At 46.5% G+C, this 21,353-nt stretch overlaps 1 protein-coding gene across 1 annotated transcript in view; it reads right to left on the reverse strand.

The window, feature by feature from the left end:
• jag1b (jagged canonical Notch ligand 1b) overlaps positions 1 to 5,680 on the reverse strand; it is a gene marked incomplete in the record, with an annotated part of 96,280 nt that extends 90,600 nt beyond the window's left edge. Inside the window, 2 exon segments of the mRNA XM_031799031.1 lie at positions 4,513 to 4,818; positions 5,236 to 5,680. Coding sequence (XP_031654891.1) covers positions 4,513 to 4,818; positions 5,236 to 5,313 — 384 coding nt within the window.
• Positions 5,681 to 21,353: the final 15,673 nt, after the last annotated feature.

The following is a 21,353-nucleotide window of genomic DNA, read 5'->3' on the forward strand; positions in this document are numbered from 1 at the left end:
CTCATGGCAACGCTGCGGGAGCCCCTCATGGCAACGCTGCGGGAGCCCCTCATGGCAACGCTGCGGGAGCCCCTCATGGCAACGCTGCGGGAGCCACTCATGGCAACGCTGCGGGAGCCACTCATGGCAACGCTGCGGGAGCCACTCATGGCAACGCTGCGGGAGCCACTCATGGCAACGCTGCGGGAGCCACTCATGGCAACGCTGCGGGAGCCACTCATGGCAACGCTGCGGGAGCCACTCATGGCAACGCTGCGGGAGCCCCTCATGGCAACGCTGCGGGAGCCCCTCATGGCAACGCTGCGGGAGCCCCTCATAGCAACGCTGCGGGAGCCCCTCATAGCTGTCCTATTTCACAACATTGTATTTTATTACTCTTCTGTGCTGAGAGCAAAAGAGTCCCGTAGTCTGAAAAGTGCTCCACCTCAAAATATCCATCCCCCACGTCAGAAAGGCTTTGCTATAATAGTTTACATATTTATTACGTAGCCTGCCTTAGAAAAGAAAACTTCATTTGAAGTGAGACAGTAACCTAGACTGTTTTTGGTCACGCGGTTGTGTTTGCTACACCCACAATAAAACCACATTTCCAATCATAATAAAACTAGACACATTTCATAATGGAGTAGAGTTGTACCACAAAAAAATATATTTGAAATAAAAAAAAAATAAATAAAATGAAATATAATTAAATTATACCAATATCACACCTGTGGCCGGTCGAATATTTAAATGAGAAAGCCCTGAATGTCTCCACAACTCAAAAAATTAGGTTGAACATTAAAATGTTGACAATATGCAACATTCACTCACTATTTATTGTGTGTTCTAGTGATTGATGGGTGGAAAAATTGTAAGGGTATGGTGACCGAGCCCATTCAGACTCCCTTCAGAGCCCATTCAGACTCCCTTCAGAGCCCATTCACAGACTCCCTTCCGAGCCCATTCACAGACTCCCTTCCGAGCCCATTCACAGACTCCCTTCAGAGCCCATTCACAGACTCCCTTCAGAGCCCATTCACAGACTCCCTTCAGAGCCCATTCACAGACTCCCTTCAGAGCCCATTCACAGACTCCCTTCAGAGCCCATTCACAGACTCCCTTCAGAGCCCATTCACAGACTCCCTTCAGAGCCCATTCACAGACTCCCTTCAGAGCCCATTCACAGACTCCCTTCAGAGCCCATTCACAGACTCCCTTCAGAGCCCATTCACAGACTCCCTTCAGAGCCCATTCACAGACTCCCTTCAGAGCCCATTCACAGACTCCCTTCAGAGCCCATTCACAGACTCCCTTCAGAGCCCATTCACAGACTCCCTTCAGAGCCCATTCACAGACTCCCTTCAGAGCCCATTGACCCCCGAGCCCATTCACACACTCCCTTCAGAGCCCATTGACCGCCGAGCCCATCCAAGGGCTAAATACCGCTTGCTCTAAACGTTAAAACGCATCGCTTGCGATACGGTTTTGGAAACATAAGTAACTTATTTCATATCACAAGAAATATATATTTAAAAACATTTTTAAAAGGGTTACGACACACCTTTATAGGGTTATTAAGGTTCCCCACAGCCATATCTCCATGATAAAGGGTTTATAGGGTTATTAAGGTTCCCCACAGCCATATCTCCATGTTAAAGGGTTTATAGGGTTATTAAGGTTCCCCACAGCCATATCTCCATGTTAAAGGGTTTATAGGGATATTAAGGTTCCCCACAGCCATATCTCCATGTTAAAGGGTTTATAGGGTTATTAAGGTTCCCCACAGCCATATCTCCATGTTAAAGGGTTTATAGGGTTATTAAGGTTCCCCACAGCTAGATCTCCATGATAAAGGGTTTGTTTACGGAAGACAGACGTAAGAAAGTTGTCTCCCCGATAGAGAAATGACGGATGGGAAGTTTGGCTCTTTTTACTGACCCTGTTGTTTTCAACTAGATTAATTTAATTCATTTGAGTCAGTAAGGACAGAGTATACAAGAGATGTGGTCTCGAGACCACATATTGGTCTGGTCTCGGTGTTGGATACATTTTTACTCGGTCTTGATTCGGTCTCGGAACAGTGAGGACTCGTCCTTTCTTCCCCAGACCAGCGGAGTAAAAATCTCATTTTAATCAGCTCCCATTCAGACATCCCATAAAACCACTTCGACCAGGCCAAATAACCAGCTCCCATTCAGACATCCCATAAAACCACTTCGACCAGGCCAAATAACCAGCTCCCATTCAGACATCCCATAAAACCACTTCGACCAGGCCAAATAACCAGCTCCCATTCAGACATCCCATAAAACCACTTCGACCAAATAACTCGCACTCCTTTCATGACATAGTAATATCTTATGTTATCTTCTCTCCCTCACTAGCTTTAAGCACCAGCTGTCAGAGCAGCTCACAGATTACTGCACCTGTACATAGCCCATCTATAACTTAGCCCAAACAACTACCTCTTTCCCAACTGTATTTAATTTTTATTTATTTTGCTCCTTTGCACCCCATTATTTATTTATTCCACTGCAAATCAACCATTCCAGTGTTTTACTTGCTATATTGTCTTTACTTTGCCACCATGGCCTTTTTTTTTGCCTTTACCTCCCTTATCTCACCTCACTTGCTCACATTGTATATAGACTTGTTTATACTGCATTATTGACTGTATGTTTGTTTTTACTCCATGTGTAACTCTGTGTTGTTGTATGTGTCGAACTGCTTTGCTTTATCTTGGCCAGGTCACAATTGTAAATGAGAACTTGTTCTCAACTTGACTACCTGGTTAAATAAAGGTGAAATAATTAATTTAAAATAAATAAATAAATAAATATATATATATAATACAAGTTATGGCCTATTGAAACCTAGGCTTCCTACTTTAGGGGAGTGAGGGGAATTCTTTGAAAGTTGTGCTCCCTAGGCTATTAGTAAGGTGAGACCGAGGGAAGTTGGAACACAGCATTTTTATATATACACATGTTTGGGTTTGTGACTCTCTGCCCTCACAGTGAATTTGTTCACCATTCTGAATGTCTAAAAGATTTCATATGTTCTTCTGAAATATTAACATAGAATTACTGGACATTTTGAAGTCTTACGATCGTGGCGATTTGACAATTACAATCATGGTGTTGATTTTTACTCGCATTTTTTGTGGTATAAGTCTTGGAGTCTGCATCTCCCTCCCGGTCTCGCTTGCCTTGCGTTCCCGGTCTTGACTGGGTCTCGGTGGTCTCGAACACAACACTGCCCTCTACCGGCGAACAATCAACTGAAAACTCGAGAGTCGTGATTCTACAAGCCTCTCGTTCACCATAAGTGGATCATTTGAGCTGTCATTTGCAACAGACTTGAAAATGCATGCTTTAAAAACAACGCACATGTGTTGATTGCTAGTCCTACAAATAATAGTATTTATTGGTACATTTGAAACGAGGTCTAGTTGGCCGCAACCGGACTAGATTGTTAACGATTCTTGGCGGAGTGAATTATTTGACTGGGTGACAACGTTAAGCACTGCACTGTATCGTTCGCAAACTGCAGCACCCCAAACGATTCGTTCTCGTTCGTTGAACAGTTAACAAAAATATATGTCCATTACAACATCAATAATTGCATTCATTATAGATTCTCATTTATCTGTTGTAAACATGTATTCTTCCTTCTCTTCGCTACCTGCACCGTGATCCATGTTGCCTGCGCGCATGTATGACTGACAGGTGTCGGTCGGAGAGCACGAGTCACCGGAGGAGCGCAGTATTAATCCACCATGATTACGGCCAGCAGGTCAATCTCACGACTATAATGAACGAGTCATTTAGAAAAACAAAATCATGACTCTTGAAATCAGTAAAAAAATATATTTTTTAAAAATCGTTCAGAAAGAATAAATCGTTCGCGAACTGCAGGTGCAGGTTTAGACAAAGAGTTGCGGTACTCACTTTTAAGCGCAGGCACTGTTTAGATTTAGGTGAAGGAACCCTGTAATAATTTAAACTACTATTTTAGAAAGAGGTGCTGGAACTCAAGCAGTAGAACATGAGGTTTTCGGTACTCGGGTCAAGTGAACTCCTTCCCAAGTCCAGCACTGCACATCACAAAACCAACGTCACTGAAAAACACCGTCGGCTGCAACGGTGTTAAAAAAAACGGTAAAACAGTGTACAGAAAAGTGTATATTTTGCATTTGTGATATTATTTTTGATGTGATATGAAAGTTCAGCGAGTAATGTTTCTAGAAACGGACTGCAGTTGAGACTCGATTCACGTTTAGATGTGAGTATTTGGCTGTTGATTCTGCCATCGCCTCTATACAGTACATGTAAGGTCATTTAACTATAATGAGTAACGTTGGGCTCCTTTAGTCCATTATTAGGCTAGTGGCGACCATTCAATTCTTGTCGCTGATTTAATTTATTTCGGGGACGAATGCAATGATTATGGAAGCCTTTTCCCAGCCCAGCCTAATGATGTTAGCGCACCGTGAGTCGAGAGCTCTAGGTTATCAAGATATCAACTTACCGGCCAGGCGAAACTGAACTGCAAAACAATCTTGGATCTTTCGTTCTTCGCAGAGTTCTTCAAAGAAAATGTATTCCCTCCAAGGACAGGGGTAGAACCGGACCCGAAGCTGCAAGGTCCCGCAGCCGAAACCCGCGACTGGTATTCCTTCAAACACACTTTAAAATACGTATCACACTCATCCATCCTGCATTTCCGATCCCCGGTGATCCGCGAACCGTCACAACACAGCCCGCTAAGAAGCTCGCCGTTCCGGTTGTTCATCGATAAGATCTCCAACTCGAACTGACCGGTTCCCTCGGCCACCTGTTGGTAAAGCAGAACCAAGAAACGGTGAAACCGCTGGAAATTGGCGGCTCAGCGCCTCTACAAAATGTGCAAACTATGGTAATAGATCAAAGTAATTGAGCCGTACAAGTTATCGAAAACAACTCAATCTGGCATACTAACTAACACATTTGAACTGGGAAAAACTCAAATGGGATTGTTTCACTTGGGGAAGAGGGTTGCAACCGATCAATGCAGCCAGTTAAAACGCCACACAGTTAAAACGCACACAGCCATAAAACGCAGGGACTCTAGCTAAATATTTCCCCAGTCCTAGTTATCTTGATCTTTTAACTAGCCTATATAAAAGATAAAAAGTCGCCTGACGAATCAATGCGTCCAGAGAAGCAGTCTGGACATATTCCACAATGTGCAACTGTAAAGTAATTCACATACCTTTGCACAAAAGCACAACAATAAGGCATGTAAGCAAAAATCAGCAACGCCAACAACGGAGCCCCTTCTCAAAATCATGCCTCCGGTGTTGCCTTGCCGCTGCGGCCGCTCTGCTTGGAAACTAGACGGTGTCTGACCGAGTCACCGTACCAATGCACTCCTCCGATTTCAACATGCACAGAGTCGAGAACAAGACTTTGTCCAACAAGCCACAGCTTTGCAACACAGAGGGAAATGCTTCCTTTTGCGTCCTTCGTATGTCCGTCGGCTCAACTTCTTCTAGTTCGGTAGTTCGTATCGTTATATTCCGTTTTTTTTTATCCACTTACTTCTTCGCAGCGAAAAGTGTGTAGCTACACGCCAGTGATGTGAGTTGTTGCAGTATCTGTCCAGGACTGAACGTAATGTTTGTTAGGACCACATAGCCAGTTCAACCAGGGAGGGGGAAGGACGCTGGCGGACATTATATATTCATGAGACAATGACAACGCCTCCTGTTGAATATTGAGTAGCCCTGTAAATCTACTTAACCTAATGCGGAGAAGTTGCGTCAAAGGCTCTCTTCCATTTCCCCTGAAAACGGGAACATCCGGTTGGCTGGGACTCGGCAGAAGCTATGCCAACATGTTGTCCTAAAAACCGGAAATGAGTTACCTCTGGTTCGTTCAGTCATTCCTATGAATGAATGGGACAGAATCGGGTTTTGGGATAAACACAGAACGTAAAGTGTGAGGTTAACACAAGTTTAGAAGATCTTATACGTTTTGTTCTATGAGACAATATCAGTCAGTTAACATGACCTTTATGACTTATGAAGCATCTATGATATTTATGTGCTTTTTTGTATCGCATAAATGCTTAAAGATTCATAGACCGTGACGTTAGCTGAAGAATAAATCTCATAGGACAACGTGTAAGATTTCCTTAAGCCTGTGTTTACCGTAGACCTTACTGTCTGTGTTTATCTAAAAACCCTACAAAACACTATTCATTTCCCCATAGACTTTGTCAAAACGAACCACGGCAGAGTAAGGTGCCTACAAAAAGACGCCATTACTATTTCTCTCTATAATCTACTGTACTGGTATTCAAACCTAAGAGTTGTGATTCTGCAAGTTATTTTTGTTGTTGTTGTTGAGTTGAACAACTGTTAGGAAAGTAAATAGAACACTTAGTCAATTAGTTGTAAATAATTCAAATTAAAAATTAAATCTCACTGTCAAAATCAGCCTTAAGAAGTAGGTTAAAATACATTATATCAATATTTTCCTTCCTGCATATTTAACAAGGTATGTCAAATATGGTCTTATCAAAATAGATGATGAATTAGCCCCATGAGTGAGTCTGGGAATTCAGATTAGGCAGAAAATAAACAGAGAAAAATCCCTTGTTTCTGGAACCATGATCTGTTCTTTATGATGTGGAACACTGATAATGTCTCTGTCCCCAATGGCACCCCGTTCCCTACATAGAACACTACTTTTGACCAGGTCATATAAGGAAGAGGGGACCATTTAGGATGCAGATAATGTCAAACGTAAATGCATTTGTCACATGCTTTTGTAAACAACAGGTGCAGACTAACCGTGCTTACTTACGGATCCTTTTTCCAGCAATGCAGAGTTAAAGATAAAGATGGAAAATGAAATAAAAATATTGAAATAGTGACACAAGGAATAAATACACTGTAAATAACCAATAACAATAACGAGTAATCATAATAACATGGTTATATACAGGGAGTACCAGGTAATAACATGGCTATATACAGGGAGTACCAGGTAATAACATGGCTATATACAGGAAGTACCAGGTAATAACATGGCTATATACAGGAAGTACCAGGTAATAACATGGCTATATACAGGAAGTACCAGGTAATAACATGGTTATATACAGGAAGTACCAGGTAATAACATGGCTATATACAGGGAGTACCAGGTAATAACATGGCTATATACAGGAAGTACCAGGTAATAACATGGTTATATACAGGAAGTACCAGGTAATAACATGGCTATATACAGGGAGTACCAGGTAATAACATGGCTATATACAGGAAGTACCAGGTAATAACATTGTTATATACAGGAAGTACCAGGTAATAACATGGCTATATACAGGGAGTACCAGGTAATAACATGGCTATATACAGGGAGGTAATAACATGGCTATATACAGGAAGTACCAGGTAATAACATGGTTATATACAGGGAGTACCAGGTAATAATAGCAGTTCAGACGTCTTTTGTCCTCGTCTTGTCGTGTCCTGTATATATATATATTTACAACTTTTTCACATACATTTTATTTTTATTTTCCATCAACTCATCTTCAAAACACTCTCCTGCAACCCGCCTCACCAATGTATATTTATAAAAAAGTATTATTTACCTCAGATCTGTAATCCTCCAAGAAGCTAGCCAGAAACTCCAAGAAGCTAGCCTGAAACTAGCCAGAAGCTAATCCAGAAGCTAGTTCAGAAGCTAGTTAGCTCCTTTACTGGCAAATCGTTAGTATTCAGCTAACCACGGTTTGTGGTCATCAGCTATCCTTTAGCTCGAAAATCTATCGCCAGTTCTGTACGGCGCAGCGCGGCTCGGAACGGAACATACCGGACCAATTTTTCTCTCCATGTCCCTGGATTTCGACTGCTCTCTGGACATTCATACCCGGATCTCACAGCTAGCTAGCTGCTATCCGTGTGACTATCGGCCTTCGTCGATTCCGGAGCAAACATCAATTATTCCGGAGCTAGCAAGCTCCGTCAATCACTCCTGAGTTCCATCAATCACACCTGGGCTGCAGTCACCTATCCGGACCCGTTTTACTGCCTTCGCGGAGCCCCACCGGGCCTTCACAACTGGACTGCCGACGTTATCTACCCGAAGGAGTTATTCGGCTGGCTCCTCCGTCGCGACGTTACCTGAACGCCCATCTGCGGCCTGCTAACCGTTAGCTGTCTTACCGGCTGCTATCTGAATAGACAATCGGACAATTTCTTATTTTTATTTTATTATTATTATTATGTTTTCTTCTTGGGCCTCTATAACTATCTATTGTTTTTATTTTTGTTGTTGTTGTGTGATTTGGATTAATCCCCTCTACCACACGGAACCCCACTAATCTACTGACGGAACGCAAGAGGTGGCTAACAACAGACCTCCATCCTATGCTAGCTTGCTACCGATGCCCTGGCTAGCTGTCTAAATCACCAACCAACCTCTCCACTCACCGGACCCTTTTGATCACTCGACTAAGCATGCCTCTCCTTAATGTCAATATGTCTTGTCCATTGCTGTTCTGGTTAGTGTTTATTGGCTTATTTCACTGTAGAGCCTCTAGTCCTGCTCACTATACCTTATCCAACCTATTAGTTCCACCACCCACACATGCAATGACATCTCCTGGTTTCAACGATGTTTCTAGAGACAATATCTCTCTCTTCATCACTCAATACCTAGGTTTACCTCCACTGTATTCACATCCTACCATACATTTGTCTGTACATTATACCTTGATGCTATTTTATCGCCCCCAGAAACCTCCTTTTACTCTATGTTCCAGACGTTCTAGACGACCAATTCTCATAGCTTTTAGCCGTACCCTTATTCTACTCCTCCTATGTTCCTCTGGCGATGTAGAGGTGAATCCAGGCCCTGCAGTGCCTAGCTCCACTCCTATTCCCCAGGCGCTCTCTTTTGACGACTTCTGTAACCGTAATGGCCTTGGTTTCATGCATGTTAACATTAGAAGCCTCCTCCCTAAGTTTGTTCTATTCACTGCTTTAGCACACTCTGCCAACCCGGATGTTCTAGCTGTGTCTGAATCCTGGCTTAGGAAGACCACCAAAAATTCAGACATTTTAATTCCAAACTACAACATTTTCAGACAAGATAGAACTGCCAAAGGGGGCGGTGTTGCAATCTACTGCAAAGATAGCCTGCAGAGTTCTGTCCTACTATCCAGGTCTGTACCCAAACAATTTGAACTTCTACTTTAAAAAATCCACCTCTCTAAAAACAAGTCTCTCACCGTTGCCGCCTGCTATAGACCACCCTCTGCACCCAGCTGTGCTCTGGACACCATATGTGAACTGATTGCCCCCCATCTATCTTCAGAGTTCGTGCTGCTAGGCGACCTAAACTGGAACATGCTTAACACCCCAGCCATCCTACAATCTAAACTTGATGCCCTCAATCTCACACAAATTATCAATGAACCTACCAGGTACCTCCCCAAAGCCTTAAACACGGGCACCCTCATAGATATCATCCTAACCAACTTCCCCTCTAAATACACCTCTGCTGTCTTCAACCAAGATCTCAGCGATCACTGCCTCATTGCCTGCATCCGTAATGGGTCAGCGGTCAAACGACCTCCACTCATCACTGTAAAACGCTCCCTGAAACACTTCTGCGAGCAGGCCTTTCTAATCGACCTGGCCGGGGTATCCTGGAAGGATATTGATCTCATCCCGTCAGTAGAGGATGCCTGGATATTTTTTTTAAATGCCTTCCTAACCATCTTAAATAAACATGCCCCATTCAAGAAATTTAGAACCAGGAACAGATATAGCCCTTGGTTCTCCCCAGACCTGACTGCCCTTAACCAACACAAAAACATCCTATGGCGTTCTGCATTAGCATCGAACAGCCCCCGTGATATGCAGCTGTTCAGGGAAGCTAGAAACCATTATACACAGGCAGTTAGAAAAGCCAAGGCTAGCTTTTTCAAGCAGAAATTTGCTTCCTGCAACACTAACTCAAAAAAGTTCTGGGACACTGTAAAGTCCATGGAGAATAAGAACACCTCCTCCCAGCTGCCCACTGCACTGAAGATAGGAAACACTGTCACCACTGATAAATCCACCATAATTGAGAATTTCAATAAGCATTTTTCTACGGCTGGCCATGCTTTCCACCTGGCTACTCCTACCCCGGACAACAGCACTGCACCCCCAACAGCAACTCGCCCAAGCCTTCCCCATTTCTCCTTCTCCCAAATCCATTCAGCTGATGTTCTGAAAGAGCTGCAAAATCTGGACCCCTACAAATCAGCCGGGCTAGACAATCTGGACCCTTTCTTTCTAAAATTATCTGCCGAAATTGTTGCCACCCCTATTACTAGCCTGTTCAACCTCTCTTTCGTGTCGTCTGAGATTCCCAAAGATTGGAAAGCAGCTGCGGTCATCCCCCTCTTCAAAGGGGGGGACACTCTTGACCCAAACTGCTACAGACCTATATCTATCCTACCGTGCCTTTCTAAGGTCTTCGAAAGCCAAGTCAACAAACAGATTACCGACCATTTCGAATCTCACCATACCTTCTCTGCTATGCAATCTGGTTTCAGAGCTGGTCATGGGTGCACCTCAGCCACGCTCAAGGTCCTAAACGATATCTTAACCGCCATCGATAAGAAACATTACTGTGCAGCCGTATTCATTGATCTGGCCAAGGCTTTCGACTCTGTCAATCACCATATCCTCATCGGCAGACTCGACAGCCTTGGTTTCTCAAATGATTGCCTCGCCCGGTTCACCAACTACTTCTCTGATAGAGTTCAGTGTGTCAAATCGGAGGGTCTGCTGTCCGGACCTCTGGCAGTCTCTATGGGGGTGCCACAGGGTTCAATTCTTGGACCGACTCTCTTCTCTGTATACATCAATGAGGTCGCTCTTGCTGCTGGTGAGTCCCTGATCCACCTCTACGCAGACGACACCATTCTGTATACTTCCGGCCCTTCTTTGGACACTGTGTTAACAACCCTCCTAGCAAGCTTCAATGCCATACAACTCTCCTTCCGTGGCCTCCAATTGCTCTTAAATACAAGTAAAACTAAATGCATGCTCTTCAACCGATCGCTACCTGCACCTACCCGCCTGTCCAACATCACTACTCTGGACGGCTCTGACTTAGAATACGTGGACAACTACAAATACTTAGGTGTCTGGTTAGACCGTAAACTCTCCTTCCAGACCCATATCAAACATCTCCAATCCAAAGTTAAATCTAGAATTGGCTTCCTATTTCGCAACAAAGCATCCTTCACTCATGCTGCCAAACATACCCTTGTAAAACTGACCATCCTACCAATCCTCGACTTTGGCGATGTCATTTACAAAATAGCCTCCAATACCCTACTCAACAAATTGGATGCAGTCTATCACAGTGCAATCCGTTTTATCACCAAAGCCCCATATACTACCCACCATTGCGACCTGTACGCTCTCGTTGGCTGGCCCTCGCTTCATACTCGTCGCCAAACCCACTGGCTCCATGTCATCTACAAGACCCTGCTAGGTAAAGTCCCCCCTTATCTCAGCTCGCTGGTCACCATAGCATCTCCCACCTGTAGCACACGCTCCAGCAGGTATATCTCTCTAGTCACCCCCAAAACCAATTCTTTCTTTGGCCGCCTCTCCTTCCAGTTCTCTGCTGCCAATGACTGGAACGAACTACAAAAATCTCTGAAACTGGAAACACTTATCTCCCTCACTAGCTTTAAGCACCAACTGTCAGAGCAGCTCACAGATTACTGCACCTGTACATAGCCCACCTATAATTTAGCCCAAACAACTACCTCTTTCCCAACTGTATTTAATTTTAATTTATTTATTTATTTTGCTCCTTTGCACCCCATTATTTTTATTTATACTTTGCACATTCTTCCATTGCAAAACTACCATTCCAGTATTTTACTTGCTATATTGTATTTACTTTGCCATCATGGCCTTTTTTGCCTTTACCTCCCTTCTCACCTCATTTGCTCACATTGTATATAGACTTGTTTATACTGCATTATTGACTGTATGTTTGTTTTTACTCCATGTGTAACTCTGTGTCGTTTTATCTGTCGAACTGCTTTGCTTTATCTTGGCCAGGTCGCAATTGTAAATGAGAACTTGTTCTCAACTTGCCTACCTGGTTAAATAAAGGTAAAATAAAAATAAAATAAAGTAATAGCATGGCTATATACAGGGAGTACCAGTAACGAGTCGATGTGCAGGGGTACGAGGTAATTGACGTATCTATGTACATATAGGTAGGTCCAGAGTAACTAGGCAACAGGATAGATATCCCTCTAGTGGTGTGGGGGCTGTGCTTTGGCAAAGTGGGTGGGGTTATATCCTTCCTGTTTGGCCCTGTCCGGGGGTGTCCTCGGATGGGGCCACAGTGTCTCCTGACCCCTCCTGTCTCAGCCTCCAGTATTTATGCTGCAGTAGTTTATGTGTCGGGGGGCTGGGGTCAGTTTGTTATATCTGGAGTACTTCTCCTGTCCTATTCGGTGTCCTGTGTGAATCTAAGTGTGCGTTCTCTAATTCTCTCCTTCTCTCTTTCTTTCTCTCTCTCGGAGGACCTGAGCCCTAGGACCATGCCCCAGGACTACCTGACATGATGACTCCTTGCTGTCCCCAGTCCACCTGGCCATGCTGCTGTTCCAGTTTCAACTGACCTGAGCCCTAGGACCATGCCCCAGGACTACCTGACATGATGACTCCTTGCTGTCCCCAGTCTACCTGGCCATGCTGCTGCTCCAGTTTCAACTTCCACCTGACTGTGCTGCTGCTCTAGTTTCAACTGTTCTGCCTTATTATTATTCGACCATGCTGGTCATTTATGAACATTGAACATCTTGACCATGTTCTGTTATAATCTCCACCCGGCACAGCCAGAAGAGGACTGGCCACCCCACATAGCCTGGTTCCTCTCTAGGTTTCTTCCTAGGTATTGGCCTTTCTAGGGAGTTTTTCCTAGCCACTGTGCTTCTCCACCTGCATTGCTTGCTGTTTGGGGTTTTAGGCTGGGTTTCTGTACAGCACTTTGAGATATCAGCTGATGTACGAAGGGCTATATAAATAAATTTGATTTGATTTGATTTGATAGATATTTAACAATAGTGGCAGCGTATGTGGTGAGTGTGTGTAGTGTGTGTGTGAGTGAGTGTTGCAGTGTGTATGTGTGTGTCGGTGTGTCATTGTAAGTATATGTGAGTTTGTGGGTAGAGTCCAGTGTGTTGGGTAGTCCAGTGTGTTGGGTAGAGTCCAGTGTGTGGGCAGAGTCCAGTGTGTTGGGTAGAGTCCAGTGTGTTGGGTAGAGTCTAGTGTGTGGGTAGAGTCCAGTGTGTTGGGTAGAGTCCAGTGTGTGGGTGGAGTCCAGTGTGGGGGTAGAGTCCAGTGTGTTGGGTAGAGTCCAGTGTGTGGGTAGAGTCCAGTGTGGGGGTAGAGTCCAGTGTGTGGGTAGAGTCCAGTGTGTGGGTAGAGTCCGGTGTGTGGGTAGAGTCCAGTGTGGGTAGAGTCCAGTGTGTTGGGTAGAGTCCAGTGTGTTGGGTAGAGTCCAGTGTGTGGGTAGAGTCCAGTGTGTGGGTAGAGTCCAGTGTGGGTAGAGTCCAGTGTGTGGGTAGAGTCCAGTGTGTGGGTAGAGTCCAGTGTGTGGGTAGAGTCCAGTGTGAGGGGTAGAGTCTAGTGTGTGGGTAGAGTCCAGTGTGTGGGTAGAGTCTAGTGTGTGGGTAGAGTCCAGTGTGTGGGGTAGAGTCCAGTGTGTGGGGTAGAGTCCAGTGTGTGCGTAGAGTCCAGTGTGTGCGGTAGAGTCCAGTGTGTTGGGTAGAGTCCAGTGTGTTGGGTAGAGTCCAGTGTTGGGTAGAGTCCAGTGTGGGTAGAGTCCAGTGTCTTGGGTAGAGTCCAGTGTGTTGGGTAGAGTCCAGTGTGTTGGGTAGAGTCCAGGTTGTTGGGTAGAGTCCAGTGTGTGGGTAGAGTCCAGTGTGTGGGGTAGAGTCCAGTGTGTGGGGTAGAGTCCAGTGTGTGGGGTAGAGTCCAGTGTGGGTAGAGTCCAGTGTCTTGGGTAGAGTCCAGTGTGTGGGGTAGAGTCCAGTGTCTTGGGTAGAGTCCAGTGTGTTGGGTAGAGTCCAGTGTGTTGGGTAGAGTCCAGTGTGTTGGGTAGAGTCCAGTGTGTTGGGTAGAGTCAAGTGTGTGAGTAGAGTAGTGTGTTGGGTAGAGTCCAGTGTGTTGGGTAGAGTCCAGTGTCTTGGGTAGAGTCCAGTATGTTGGGTAGAGTCCAGTGTGTGGGCAGAGTTTAGTGTGTGGGTAGAGTCCAGTGTGTTGGGTAGAGTCCAGTGTGTTGGGTAGAGTCCAGTGTGTGGGGTAGAGTCCAGTGTGTTGGGTAGAGTCCAGTGTGTGGGTAGAGTCCAGTAAGTGTGTGGGTAGAGTCCAGTGTCTTGGGTAGAGTCCAGTGTCTTGGGTAGAGTCCAGTGTGTTGGGTAGAGTCCAGTGTGTTGGGTAGAGTCCAGTGTGTGGGTAGAGTCCAGTGTGGGTAGAGTCCAGTGTCTTGGGTAGAGTCCAGTGTGTTGGGTAGAGTCCAGTGTGTTGGGTAGAGTCCAGTGTGTTGGGTAGAGTCCAATGTGTGGGTAGAGTCCAGTGTGTTGGGTAGAGTCCAGTGTGTTGGGTAGAGTCCAGTGTGTTGGGTAGAGTCCAGTGTGTGGGTAGAGTCCAGTGTGTGGGTAGAGTCATGTGTGTGGGGTAGAGTCCAGTGTGTGAGTAGAGTAGTGTGTTGGGTAGAGTCCAGTGTGTTGGGTAGAGTCCAGTATGTTGGGTAGAGTCCAGTGTGTGGGCAGAGTTTAGTGTGTGGGTAGAGTCCAGTGTGTTGGGTAGAGTCCAGTGCGTGGGTAGAGTCCAGTGTGTTGGGTAGAGTCCAGTGTGTGGGTAGAGTCCAGTAAGTGTGTGGGTAGAGTCCAGTGTGTTGGGTAGAGTGCAGTGTGTGTGTAGAGTCCAGTGTGTTGGGTAGAGTCCAGTGTGTTGGGTAGAGTCCAGTGTGTTGGGTAGAGTCCAGTGTGTTGGCTAGAGTCCAGTGTGTTGGCTAGAGTCCAGTGTGTTGGCTAGAGTCCAGTGTGTTGGCTAGAGTCCAGTGTGTTGGGTAGAGTCCAGTGTGTTGGGTAGAGTCCAGTGTGTTGGGTAGAGTCCAGTGTGTTGGGTAGAGTCCAGTGTGTGGGTAGAGTCCAGTGTGTTGGGTAGAGTCCAGTGTGTTGGGTAGGGTCCAGTGTGTTGGGTAGAGTCCAGTGTGTGTGCACAGAGTCAGTGCAAGATAGTTAGTGCCAGAAAGGGTCAATGCAGGTACTCCCGGTAACATTTGATTAGCTACATTATTTAGCCATTTTCTTTAGCGGTCTTATGGCTTGTGGGTAGAAGCTGTTCAGAGTCCTGTTGGTTCCACAGAGAACAGTCTATGACTTGGGTGGCTGCAGTCTTTGGCCTCGTCTGGTATAAAGGTCCTGTATGGCAGGGAGCTCAGTCTAGTGGGATCAATACACAGTGGATCCCTCCAGGACCACAGTCTAGTGGGATCAATACACAGTGGAGCCCTCCAGGACCACAGTCTAGTGGGATCAATACACAGTGGAGCCCTCCAGGACCACAGTCTAATGGGATCAATACACAGTGGAGCCCTCCAGGACTACAGTCTAGTGTAGTGGGATCAATACACAGTGGAGCCCTCCAGGACTACAGTCTAGTGGGATCAATACACGGTGGAGCCCTCCAGGACTACAGTCTATTGGGATCAATACACAGTGGAGCTCTCCAAGACTACAGTCTAGTGTAGTGGGATCAATACACAGTGGAGCCCTCCATGACTACAGTCTAGTGTAGCGGGATCAATACACAGTGCAGCCCTCCAGGACTACAGTCTAGTGGGATCAATACACAGTGGAGCCCTCCAGGACTACAGTCTAGTGGGATCAATACACATTGGAGCCCTCCAGGACTACAGTCTAGTGGGATCAATACACAGTGGAGCCCTCCAAGACTACAGTCTAGTGTAGTGGGATCAATACACAGTGGATCCCTCCAGGACTACAGTCATGTGGGATCAATCCACAGTGGAGCCCTCCAGGACTACAGTCTAGTGTAGTGGGATCAATACACAGGGGTTAGCCCTCCAAGACTACAGTCTAGTGTAGTGGGATCAATACACAGGGGTTAGCCCTCCAGGACTACAGTCTAGTGGGAACAATACACAGTGGAGCCCTCCAGGACTACAGTCTAGTGGGATCAATACACAGTGGAGCCCTCCAGGACTACAGTCTAGTGGGATCAATACACGGTGGAGCCCTCCAGGACTACAGTCTATTGGGATCAATACACGGTGGAGCCCTCCAGGATTACAGTCTATTGGGATCAATACACAGTGGAGCTCTCCAAGACTACAGTCTAGTGTAGTGGGATCAATACACCGTGGAGCCCTCCATGACTACAGTCTAGTGTAGTGGGATCAATACACTGTGGATCCCTCCAGGACTACAGTCTAGTGGGATCAATACACAGTGGAGCCCTCCAGGACTACAGTCTAGTCTAGTGGGATCAATACACAGTGGAGCCCTCCAGGACTACAGTCTAGTGGGATCAATACACAGCAGAACCCCCCTAAGACTACAGTCTAGTGGGATCAATACACAGTGGAGCCCTCCAGGACCACAGTCTAGTGGGATCAGTACACAGAGGAGCCCTCCAGGACTACAGTCTAGTGTAGTGGGATCAATACACAGGGGTTAGCCCTCCAGGACTACAGTCTAGTGGGATCAATACACAGTGGAACACTCCAGGACTACAGTCTATTGGGATCAATACACAGTGGAGCCCTCCAAGACTACAGTCTAGTGTAGTGGGATCAATACACAGGGGTTAGCCCACCAGGACTACAGTCTAGTGTAGTGGGATCAATACACAGGGATTAGCCCTCCAGGACTACAGTCTAGTGTAGTGGGATCAATACACAGGGGTTAGCCCTCCAGGACTACAGTCTAGTGTAGTGGGATCAATACACAGGGGTTAGCCCTCCAGGACTACAGTCTAGTGTAGTGGGATCAATACACAGGGATTAGCCCTCCAGGACTACAGTCTAGTGTAGTGGGATCAATACACAGTGGAGCCCTCCAAGACTACAGTCTAGTGTAGTGGGATCAATACACAGGGATTAGCCCTCCAGGACTACAGTCTAGTGTAGTGGGATCAATACACAGTGGAGCCCTCCAGGACCACAGTCTAGTGGGATCAATACACAGTGGAGCCCTCCAGGACTACAGTCTAGTGGGATCAATACACAGGGGTTAGCCCATTAGGGAAGACTCCTAACAAATAGGAACATAGGCCTAATGATCAGTCAAACACGAGGGGGAACATCAGACAGAGCTAAATGTGTTTAGGGGATCAGTAACCAGAGAAAGTTGAAAACCACCGAGTTAGAGGATGCCTGCTCAGTGCTCACACACAGATCAGCTTTGTAATCACTGATTTAGAGGGCCTTTAGTACGACTGGGGAACCCCCATAGTTAGTCATTAGTATAAACCAATTACACAGGTCAGTCACTAGATCAGGGAGGAGAGACACCCATAATCAGTAACTAGGGTTTCACCATCACCCTTTACGACCCGTTAGTTAGTTCTGAGGGTTGGTGTCATATGTTTTTTCAGTGGCATGAGGACTCTCTGATAAGCAGAGCTGATATTCTTACAGTTTACATTTAAATCATTTAGCATACGTACTTATCCAGAGAGACTTACAGGAGCAATTGGGGTTAAGTGCCTTGCTGAAGGGCACATCGGCAGATTTTTCACCTAGTCGGCTCGGGGATTCAAACCAGCAAACTTTCGGTAACTGGCCCAAGGCTGTTAATCTTCGGTAACTGGCCCAAGGCTGTTAATCTTCGGTAACTGGCCCAAGGCTGTTAATCTTCGGCAATTGGCCCAAGGCTGTTAATCTTCGGTAACTGGCCCAAGGCTGTTAATTTTCGGTAACTGGCCCAAGGCTGTTAATCTTCGGTAACTGGCCCAAGGCTGTTAATCTTCGGCAATTGGCCCAAGGCTGTTAATCTTCGGCAACTGGGCCAAGGCTGTTAATCTTCGGTAACTGGCCCAAGGCTGTTAATCTTTGGTAACTGGCCCAAGGCTGTTAATCTTCGGCAACTGGCCCAAGGCTGTTAATCTTCGGTAACTGGCCCAAGGCTGTTAATCTTCGGCAACTGGCCCAAGGCTGTTAATCTTCGGCAACTGGCCCAAGGCTGTTAATCTTCGGGAACTGGCCCAAGGCTGTTGATCTTCGGCAACTGGCCCAAGGCTGTTAACCACTAGGATAGCTGCCACCCATTCTTCACACTCTATTCCAGGTGGTGAGGTTACCTTTACCTTGGCAGTAACAATGTTCTTCTCAATTACTTTTCCCTCATTGAGATTATTAAATCTACGTCCTAAATGGCATCTACATAGTGCACTACTGTTGACCAGAGCCCTATTCCCTATATAGTGCACTACTGTTGACCAGGGCCCTATTCCCTACATAGTGCACTACTTTAGACCACAGCCCTATTCCCTATACAGTACACTGCTGTAGACCAGAGCCCTGTACCCTACATAGTGCACTACTGTTGACCAGAGCCCTAGACCCTACATAGTGCACTACTGTAGACCAGAGCCCCATAACTTACATAGTGCACTACTTTAGACCAGAGCCCTATACCCTGCAGCCCTATGGTCCCTGCTCAAAAGTAGTGCACTATGTAGGGAATATCTATCTCAAATCCGTTACACTGGAAGCTGGAGAGATGAGGGAGGATTGGAAGCTGTAGAGATGAGGGAGGATTGGAAGCTGTAGAGATGAGGAAGGATTTGAAGCTGTAGAGATGAGGGAGGATTGGAAGCTGAAGAGATGAGGGAGGATTGGAAGCTGAAGAGATGAGGGAGGATTGGAAGCTGTAGAGATGAGGGAGGATTGGAAGCTGTAGAGATGAGGGAGGATTGGAAGCTGAAGAGATGAGGGAGGATTGGAAGCTGAAGAGATGAGGGAGGATTGGAAGCTGAAGAGATGAGGGAGGATTGGAAGCTGAAGAGATGAGGGAGGATTGGAAGCTGAAGAGATGAGGGAGGATTGGAAGCTGAAGAGATGAGGGAGGATTGGAAGCTGAAGAGATGAGGGATGATTGGAAGCTGAAGAGATGAGGGAGGATTTAAAGCTAGAGAGATGAGGGAGGACGACTTGTCCTACCGACCCAATACAGTGAGGAAGCATGGACAATACTGTATGCGCTGGCCTCTAAGAGTACATCGTATGGCTGTCATTGGACACTAAGAGTACATCGCATGGCTGTCACTGGCCACTAGGAGTACATCGCATGGCTGTCACTGGCCACTAGGAGTACATCGTATGGCTGTCACTGGCCACTAGGAGTACATCGTATGGCTGTCACTGGCCACTAGGAGTACATCGTATGGCTGTCACTGGCCACTAGGAGTACATCGTATGGCTGTCACTGGCCACTAGGAGTACATCGTATGGCTGTCACTGGCCTCTAGGAGTACATTGTATGGCTGTCACTGGCCTCTAAGAGTACATCGTATGGCTGTCACTGGCCTCTAGGAGTACATCGTATGGCTGTCACTGGCCACTAGGAGTACATCGTATGGCTGTCACTGGCCACTAGGAGTACATCGTATGGCTGTCACTGGCCTCTAGGAGTACATTGTATGGCTGTCACTGGCCTCTAAGAGTACATCGTATGGCTGTCACTGGCCACTAGGAGTACATCGTATGGCTGTCACTGGCCACTAGGAGTACATCGTATGGCTGTCACTGGCCTCTAGGAGTACATTGTATGGCTATCACTGGCCTCTAAGAGTACATCGTATGGCTGTCACTGGCCTCTAGGAGTACATCGTATGGCTGTCACTGGCCACTAGGAGTACATCGTATGGCTGTCACTGGTCACTAAGAGTACATCTTATGGCTGTCAATAGCACTATCAAAAGCCCCCCCCCCCCCCACTCCCCACTGAGACTGAGACACTCGTAAACTGAGCCGAGGCAAACTAACCTACCCCATAGCTAATAGGTTTATCCCCCCCCCCCCCCCTCAAACACGGGACAAGAACCACCTCTGGCAGGTCACAGGGGCAGCTAGCCTGGACAGATGGGACCCACGATCCACCCCCTTCTCCCCAAAAACCTTCCTTTCACAACCCTTGTCCGTCAGTCAGTCTGACGGGACAAACCACCGCCACCGACTCCCACCACCACCATCAGAATGGAAATGAGCGTATAATTTGGGCCAGCCCTTTGACGAGAGATCTCCAGTCTCCAGAGGGTTAAGAGTTAGGCCAATTAACCCTTATTACAGAAAGAGAGGGCACTTAAATCAGACGGGTAACCCGAGAAGCCTACAGGACCGCAGCAGAGGAATGTCTGAAGGCCTTTAAAGGAGAGGAGACAAAGAGGAAACCTCCTATAGGCTACCCTTAACCTTCAACCTCACAGACAGGAAATTGCAAACTTACAGCCATACGATGTACTTCTAGTGGCCAGCATGCTCCCTGCTCTCCTTCTCTTTCTCCCTATTTCTCTACCCTCCCTCTCTCTTTCACTCCATCTCTTTCTCCCTATTTCTCTCTCTCCTCTCCCTCTCTCGCTCTCTCTCTCTCTGTCCCTCTCTCACCTCACCTCTCCCTGAGTAGTAGTCATGGAACAGGAAGGACCTCTCCTCTGAGACCAGAGTGCTAATCTCCTCTAGGGTTAATGTGATTACGGTAACAATCACATCAATGACCCGAGGGCCTTTGGGGGATCAGGGATCCAGGATTCCCTTTAAGTCTGCAATCCGACCCGTTCACACGTGAAAACACAGTCCCTGTGACTCCCCTAACCTTAACCTCTTAGCCCTAACCCTGCATACTAGACAACATACTGAGCTAACTTAGCCCTAACCCTGCATACTAGACAGCACACTGAGCTAAGCCCTTAGCCCTAACCCTGCATACTAGACAACACACTGAGCTAAGCCCTTAGCCCTAACCCTGCATACTAGACAACACACTGAGCTAAGCCCTTAGCCCTAACCCTGCATACTAGACAACACACTGAGCTAAGCCCTTAGCCCTAACCCTGCATACTAGACAACACACTGAGCTAAGCCCTTAGCCCTAACCCTGCATACTAGATAACACACTGAACTAAGCCCTTAGCCCTAACCCTGCATACTAGACAACACACTGAGCTAAGCCCTTAGCCCTAACCCTGCATACTAGACAACACACTGAACTAACTTAGCCCTAACCCTGCATACTAGACAACACACTGAGCTAAG

The sequence above is a fragment of the Oncorhynchus kisutch genome, linkage group LG20, assembly GCF_002021735.2.
Source record: "Oncorhynchus kisutch isolate 150728-3 linkage group LG20, Okis_V2, whole genome shotgun sequence".
Taxonomy (NCBI): domain Eukaryota; kingdom Metazoa; phylum Chordata; class Actinopteri; order Salmoniformes; family Salmonidae; genus Oncorhynchus; species Oncorhynchus kisutch.